Genomic DNA, 7679 nt, shown 5'->3' with positions numbered 1-7679 from the left:
GGGAGAAGGGTGAAGGAATCCCCATTAATATAGAAAATTGATAGCCTAGGCATAAAATCTTATTTCTCAAACATGGAGGAGGTCTCAGACCTGCATGCATGGCAAATAACCTCCAAAGCATCAACATTAGAACAATTTTCTAACCACACCTCTGTATTGCTCTTGAATTGCTTTTTCTTTCTACCTTTTTCGATGCTATCTTGCATAATCTTGTTCAAGATCTTTTTGTTGCTTTGGCAAAACTGATCCAAGATCTCTGGCCCAGCGGGTTCTTTTTATTATTATTCTCTACTTCAAGAATTGTTTTTTATTATATGATGAAAAAAGATCCCTTTTATTTGATGTTCTCAATTGCACTAATTTTTTACTTCTATTCAAATTTTAAAAAAGTAAAAAAACTTGAAAAGCCACCATGCAGAAATAATGATAAGCTCACTCAGCAATATGAGAGTCAATGTCATCTTCGTAGTTGATGAAAGCAAAAAATAAAATATAAACTAAACACCAATAAACTCACACTATCTGAGCAGCACTGAGAGCCCTCACAGCATCAGCGGTGCCTAGTTGAAATACCACCCGATTTCTTTCCTCATGGCAAGTTCTAAAAACAACACTCCCTGATCCTTTCTCCACAAAATCAATAGATCCAAGAGATTCTAGTGAAGAGGGGGGAGGGGAAAAAAGTGGTACGAGTTAAGAAGCTTCAAAAGAAAAAAGAAAAGAACAACAATAGTCAAAGGACGAAAAAATTGTGCTCCACAATTTCAGCTTATTTTCCTCTTCAATAAATTGAAGGGAATAAGTAAACTGGGGTTGGGAGAAGAGGCTATAGTTAAAACGAATACAATCCAGAAAATAAATCACAAATAAGCAAAGTAGCTCACAACAATATTTTACTAATTAATAAGGACGCCCACTATCATTAGCCACCCTCAAAAGAAGTGACCATGACATATTCAGAATTCCTTCACATGCTATATAAGGTGCAATAATCTCCAAAGACATTTCTCTCCCTTAGACCGAAGAATTAGTGCTATTAGAATAGCATTTTCAAAATAATATGGATAATTATATGACAATTTGTTAGAAACTTGTGAAAGCCAAATATCTGAAATCCATATAATGAATGAACATAAAACATAGCTTTTGACATTCCTTTCTTAATAAAGCCAGACACCCAGCTTGACAAGGACAAAACCCTCCCCTTTTGTCTAATGGCAATTATCCCTCCACCCCCCCTCCCCCCAAAAAAAAAATCCTCTCAACTAGCTATATTTGTAATAAACATGGTAGTCATAGACATTATTTGAAAAGGAATATTCACATTTTTCTTGTTTTTCACTTTTTTTTTTTTGAACTACACATTTTTTACAACCATAAAATTCACTGCAAAATAAAAGCTAAGAAGCATGGCAACAACAGCCACCAAATGCTAAGAACCAATAATTCTTAACCCCGGCATTATCCAACAATCTTAAAATTTGAAATAGTAGAAAACCCAGAGTGGCAGTCAAGAAATAATCCCCCTGGGTGTAACTTTCACCATGGCAAAGCTTCAGCTAAACTAACCATTTATTTTGAAAGCCAAGAACCCCAACCAAATAATCATGTTGGTTGACAACAGGTAAGCATGGAGGGCTCCAGAACATGGTTCAAATCGTTGGCATCATAAATTTGCAATCATGAGACTGCAAGTTCAAGTCCGGATGGCACGCAAAATGAAGGAAAATATAAATGGAGAGGGGCAAAAGGAAGGAAAAAATTTGAACAGAAATACCATTTATGCGGCGTTCACACTTGACAAATTTATGGTCAATAATCTCCTCCCCATAGGTAATATCTGCACCATACTGAGCAGCTAGCAATCGAAATGGTAAAGTACCCTGCAATAAACAAAAACAATCCAAACGCTACTTACCTAACAAACAGAAGTAGTATGGAGAAAGCTAATCATAAGGATGAGAAGGGGGCAGCGGAAACATAAGAAGTAAAGGGAAAGGTAATCATAGGGTAGAGACAGTGGCAGTGGAAAATAGAACGTCAAAAAAAGCAACTTCACTAGAAGGAGGAGAAATTGCATCCAAAATCCAATTATGCAGCAAAGAAATTCACTAAAATCTAGGGGGGGGGGGTGTGGCATTTGGTATCTAGGCCTAAATGGATACGTTTGCAAGACCACACAAGTTGTGATCATAGGATTGAGATTGCAAAAAATAGGGCAGGCAGGATTGGGATTGAGTTCATCGGCTCACTCCTGAACTGGGACCAGAAAAGCAACCGAGTTACAATCTAAAACTGTTTTATCAAACAGAAAAAATATATATATAATCAAACTGACAAACCGAGATTCTTATGCGGAATACCTTTTACTCTTCAATCTTCATTGCAGAACAAACACCATTCCACAGTATTAAATTCTACGGGCTTGAAAACCCTAATTATGCAAATTCATAGTAAACATACTTGGCAGTACTAGGGGGAAAGAGGCTAGAATGTGGATTGCAAGACAGAAATTCAACGTGAAGAAGGTTTCCCCCGTTCCTGCTTGATACTCGAACATCCAGACGTGAATTCTAATTTCAAAGGGAGCATATGTCTAGAGAGAAGAAAGACAAGAGACGTTAAACTCACCACTCGAACCATGGGAGCGAGGACGAGCTTGTTCTCGTAGTCCATCCTTGCAAGGCTTCGCCGTTCGCTCCGAGATTGGGGCGCTGGGAACGGGTTCTACTTTTGTACAGGGTCAGCCGAGCGGGCGGGAACGAGGCACCGAGTCAGACCTGCTTTGGACTTGAATATAGAATTACCATATGGGTTATGGTAGAGGTTCTCTAGAACGGAGCGTGGCCCTTTATTGAAAGGTAAAATAACCATCAGATCCATTCTCTATAGTGTTTTTATTCACATATGGATTTTATTTTTTTTTTCAAATTGATTTTGTTTTGAATGGAGTTCAAGTGTAAATCAAACACTGTAAGATGAAAAGTTGAAGACCTGACCCGATTCCAAAGAAGGCTATCCAGTTGCCTGTGCTAAAACAAAGAGAGAGTGAAATGATTACCCCATCCCTATAAAATATAAAATACCAACATCTGTCCATGGTCCTTATTGGCTTGTGTGCTCAGGGGCCATGCGACCTTGTAGTATTATTTCTTTTTTTGTTTTTGGTAGGATTGTAGTATTCTTTTCATATTTAAATGAGGAGAGACTTGGGACTAAGCTCAATTTACCTTTTGTATGTACATGGGTCCCAATCAATTAGTTTCGGTTGATTTTAATCACCATAATTGATCATTACCAATTTATGGTCTTACATTATTGAGTCGTTAACTGCTTTGTAATCAGGTTCCATAGGTTAAGGAATGGATACATTTTTATTCTACCGATTTTTTGATGATTGATTACCTCTCGCTCACAAAAATTGGGATACATAAAAATACCTCGAACAATAACAAGGGTTAGTGTGAACCTTTTTCTTTTCTTTTTTGGTCACCAACTTTACTTGTGGAAAAATACACAGACAAGGGTTGGTATGAACCTTCTTCTTGGTCACCAACTCAACTCGTGAAAAAATACATAAACAAGGTTTGGTGAGAACATTCTTCTTGGTCACCGACTTAACTAGTGGAAAAATACAGAGAAGGGTGGATGAACTTGATACGCAAAAACTACATCCATCTCACTAATCAATTTCGGTTCAATACAAGTGGAGGAAGTGATTCTATAGTTTAAAAAAGAGAATTACAAAATGCCATTGGATTCCACAACAGTGAAGCGGCATTCTCATAACTTGTGAAATTTTAAATACAATTTCAACTTTTCCCCTGTTTTATTTCAAGCTGAAATTTACACTTTATGATCAGTGGAGGGTCCTCATTCACATGATCCATCTGCATATATCCATATCTGCCATATGGTAAGAGATTATGAATTGATGGAGATGACCAAAGATTCTACCCATACCTTTATCATCAACTATCCATCTACCTATCCGACTATCAAGTTGCCACATCATGAAAGATTCAAATCAATTCAGGTTAGTACTTTTCTGTAAGGGTACCAGCTGGAGTTCAAATATTTGAAGAAGGATAGATCAACATAATTTAGATAGTACTGGTTGGTGAAGCAGAGTATATCCTTTGCCAAATTTTCTCACAAAAATCTTAAGAAACTAGTGGAAAAATTGGACTAACAAAGTATATTGAATACAAGCATTAATAGTTTTTCATACAACTAGCTGTCCCCCGACTCCCCTCCCTGCAATTTTGGAAATAGAATAATTTGATACACTTGTGAAGCTCACATCAAAAATTTCTTGCTTGTTTCCTAGTAAGGTGAACATGCAAAGGGAGGAAGTTCTCCTCTTATTCAATTTTTAAAGAAAATTGAAGTGGGGTGAAATAAATCAGTTACATGAGTTACTTTTGGTTTTGTTCTAACTCTCTAATCTTCTGTTCCAATACAGAGATCTCTATCTCAAGATGAGTTACTCTTGGTTTGTTCAACTTTGGCTCGAACCTTCTGTTCCAACACAGATACCTCTGTCTCAAGATCGAACATTCTGTTAAGGGCATGCATGTTCTCAAGCGTCTCAGTCAAAGTACGGCTGTCACTTCCATCGCATCTCAGGTGCTGCATTGGACCATGAAGAAGCTTGTTTACTATGCCCCTGCTAAGGTCATCGACAGCTTTCCGTGTCTTCTTTGGGACATCACCCAACTTCGACAAGCACTTCTCCAGTTCTGAAATTCTGATAGTTTCAGCACACGTCCTCAGCTTCTTTATTGTGGGAACAGTCTCAAGGGAGTCCCTCCAAGCTCCAAATTCTTTTGATTCCATAGTGATAATTGCTTGAGCTTCCATTGCTTTCCGATGTCGGTCCTCTTTGTTAGCTTCCACAACTTCCTTAAGATCATCTACATTGTAGACTCGTGCATTATTGAGACCCAAGACACAGCTCCCCACATTCCTTGGAACAGATATATCAATGAAAAGCCTCACACCCCCAATTTCTGGACTGGCAAGGGGGAATGACTCAACATGCTCTTTCAAGAACAAGGGGGTTTCTGAGGCTGTGCTGGTGAAAACTACATCAGCTTCAGCGGTGGAAGAAATCATTTCTGAGAAGGGTTTGTAGATTATTTCAACGTCCTTCAGTTCCTCACGGATGGCTGCGACTCTCTCCTCAGATCTATTGACAACCACCATCTTTCTACAACCTTTAGCAACCAAGTGTTTAATCACAAGTTTTCCCATCTTTCCAGCTCCAATCACCAACATCCGGGCAGAGGACAAGAATGATTCAGGAAACTTCATCAAGGCAAGCTCCACAGCAGCTGAGCTGACAGAGACTGCCCCAGCTGCAATGTTGGTCTCAGTTCGAACACGCTTACCAACAGTGATAGCATGCTTGAACAGCCCACTGATGTTCCTCCCAAAGCCAACAACTCCCTGACCAACTTTGACAACTTGCTTAACCTGAGCAAGGATTTGTCCTTCTCCAAGAACCAGAGAGTCAAGACCAGCTGCTACTTCAAACAGGTGATTTGTAGCATGATTATCATATAGTAAAAACAGGTGTTGCTGAAGCTCTGAAACAGGAATTCCACTTGTCTGCCAAGAGAAAGGCAAAATTGTTAAACTACAATCACATTCCACCTCTATAAGAGGAAACCTAGTATAAATTAATCGACAGAGAAATTCAGCAATGGATTATGATGTGATCAATACATTGCATAAGGCCAACAAGACAGGATTCAGGAGTCAGAATCCCTCATTCTGCCTGTGGAAAAATTGGCTAATAATGAAACCAGTTATATGACATAAACCATCAACTACAGCTTCAGATAATTATTACCAATAGAATAGGGAAGGGAAGGGGAGAGCGTCGAAGATACCATCACAATAAAAATTAGCAAGGGGATGGTTTCATTTCAATCAGAGGAGGTTTCCCAATTCCGACCCATAGAACTGTAAACCCCAGTCAACTTGAACATGTGCACATAGCAAAATGCCAAGATTCCACGCACCTGACAAAGGATTTGGAAGCAGATGAAAGAAATACCAAGTGAAAATGAGGCATAAAGAGAATACCTTAGCCATCCAATCTTTCACTTCTTTGATTCCACGATTCCGAGATAAAGCCACCACGTATATTTCCATTCTGTTGCAGGTACTAAGAACAGCAGCCTCTTCAATGTGATTCAAGCCACAAAGCTCTCCAATGGCCCGTGGCCATTCTGCTTCAGGAATAGCAAGTTTTTCACGCAGTCCTACTGGTGCAGTGTGAACACTAAGCCCTATAACCACAATGCTGCTCTTTTCTTTTGTATACCCTGATAAAGACCAAATAAGAGAACAACATTAGAAGTTTAGAACTGTCAGATACCTTGAGGACTTATGTACTCCTCAGGAACCCCAAAAAATAAAGAAAAACCCAAGAGAGTAATGCAGCAGTTAATTATCAGGAATTGGGCACTGCAAAAGCAAACTTTTTGGACTCCAGACACTTTCGACACTGCAGGTAACGGAGGTGGCTGACATAAGGAAACATAATTCAATATAATTTTTTTCCGTTTTTTTGTCTCCTACCACTACTTCTTGATCAATTATTCTGGGTTTTACGATTCGAAGAGGAATTTCAGGAAATTATCCAAAAGAAATGGGAAAGGGGTTGTACAAAAGTGAGTTCCCAATTTTACTTGCACCCCACGAAGAAAGTCAGGACCATTGACGAATTAGAGAACTCCAATAATGATAATTAAGAGACAATGAATTAAAAAGAAATTCTCATAATCTCCAATTGAAGAAAGAGGGGCAGAGAAGCGAATGTCGATCAATACAAAGCTATACCTCGATCCTACAGAACAAGAAACAAAAGGATAACAATAAAGGAATGGGCTTACTTTCGGCGGCCGCCGTCTTGAGCTGCTCGAGAGCGAGAATGCTGGTAGCCCTGGAATCGTTCTTCCCGTTCTTAACCAAAACATCAGACCCAGCATCACACCTTATGGAAAACCCTCTCTCAACATTCCGTCTCCTGTTCCCGGCGGGCGTGGAGAATAGCCCGATCTGAGAGCTAGAAGCCCTCAAAGATTCCTTGAAAATGAGGGACTTAAACTTCACGCCTGCAAACGAAGCTGCAACACCACTGGAAGCTGCCATGGCAAGGCAGCAGTAACGGAGCTTCAGAATCCTCGCCCAGAAACCCTTGCAGAAGGTGAGAGGAGAAGGAACGCCAAGCGTGTGTCAATCACTCTCTGGGTTGTTCAACGAATCCCACAGGGACGAAGGGAGCCGACGAACCAGAAGGCAACGAAAGAGAAGAGAAGAGAGGATTGACCGTCTAATCGTCTATGATTAGGCGTGTGTTGGGAATTGGTAGCGAATTCGTGGTTTTACTTTCCATTCCGTCAAAAGGGAAGAAATCGTGTGTTTGGTGGGAAAGGATTGACCGTCTCTCAAAATCTGAATTTTCCTGGATGGGGTCTATGATTTCTTCGCGTTCTGATTGGCCGGCTGAAGACACGCATTATCCACACCACCACGAAAGAGCACATGTTAATTCTTGCTTTTTCCTCTTCGTTCTTTCCATTTGGATTTTGGGCCTTTTCCCCTTTTATTGGACGGAAAAATCTACATCCATGGAAAACTGGGAAGAAAAAAAAAAAAGAGATAAA

At 39.7% G+C, this 7679-nt stretch overlaps 2 protein-coding genes and 1 pseudogene across 2 annotated transcripts in view; all 3 read right to left on the bottom strand.

Moving 5' to 3' along the window:
• Positions 1-461, bottom strand: part of LOC122088048 — a 1774-nt pseudogene extending 1313 nt beyond the window's left edge.
• LOC122088934 (tRNA-dihydrouridine(20) synthase [NAD(P)+]-like) overlaps positions 1-2803 on the bottom strand; it is a 15713-nt gene extending 12910 nt beyond the window's left edge. The window contains exons 1-3 of the mRNA XM_042658321.1: positions 2632-2803; positions 1778-1883; positions 518-656 (exon numbers count right to left, since the gene is read on the bottom strand). Coding sequence (XP_042514255.1) covers positions 518-656; positions 1778-1883; positions 2632-2676 — 290 coding nt within the window. The 5' untranslated portion in view covers positions 2677-2803. The remainder of the gene's footprint in view (positions 1-517; positions 657-1777; positions 1884-2631) is intronic.
• Positions 2804-4183: 1380 nt separating this feature from the next.
• Positions 4184-7409, bottom strand: LOC122088933 (glutamyl-tRNA reductase 1, chloroplastic-like). Its single transcript, XM_042658320.1, has 3 exons — positions 6906-7409; positions 6094-6335; positions 4184-5613 (listed from the first exon to the last, which is right to left on the bottom strand). Exons 1-3 carry the CDS (start codon positions 7162-7164, stop codon positions 4477-4479), a joined length of 1638 nt encoding a protein of 545 aa, XP_042514254.1. The 5' UTR covers positions 7165-7409; the 3' UTR covers positions 4184-4476.
• Positions 7410-7679: the final 270 nt, after the last annotated feature.

This window comes from Macadamia integrifolia, chromosome 9 (assembly GCF_013358625.1).
Source record: "Macadamia integrifolia cultivar HAES 741 chromosome 9, SCU_Mint_v3, whole genome shotgun sequence".
Lineage (NCBI taxonomy): Eukaryota > Viridiplantae > Streptophyta > Magnoliopsida > Proteales > Proteaceae > Macadamia > Macadamia integrifolia.
The sequence above is the reverse complement of the archived record's forward strand: the minus strand, read 5'-3'. Positions and strand labels throughout refer to the sequence as shown.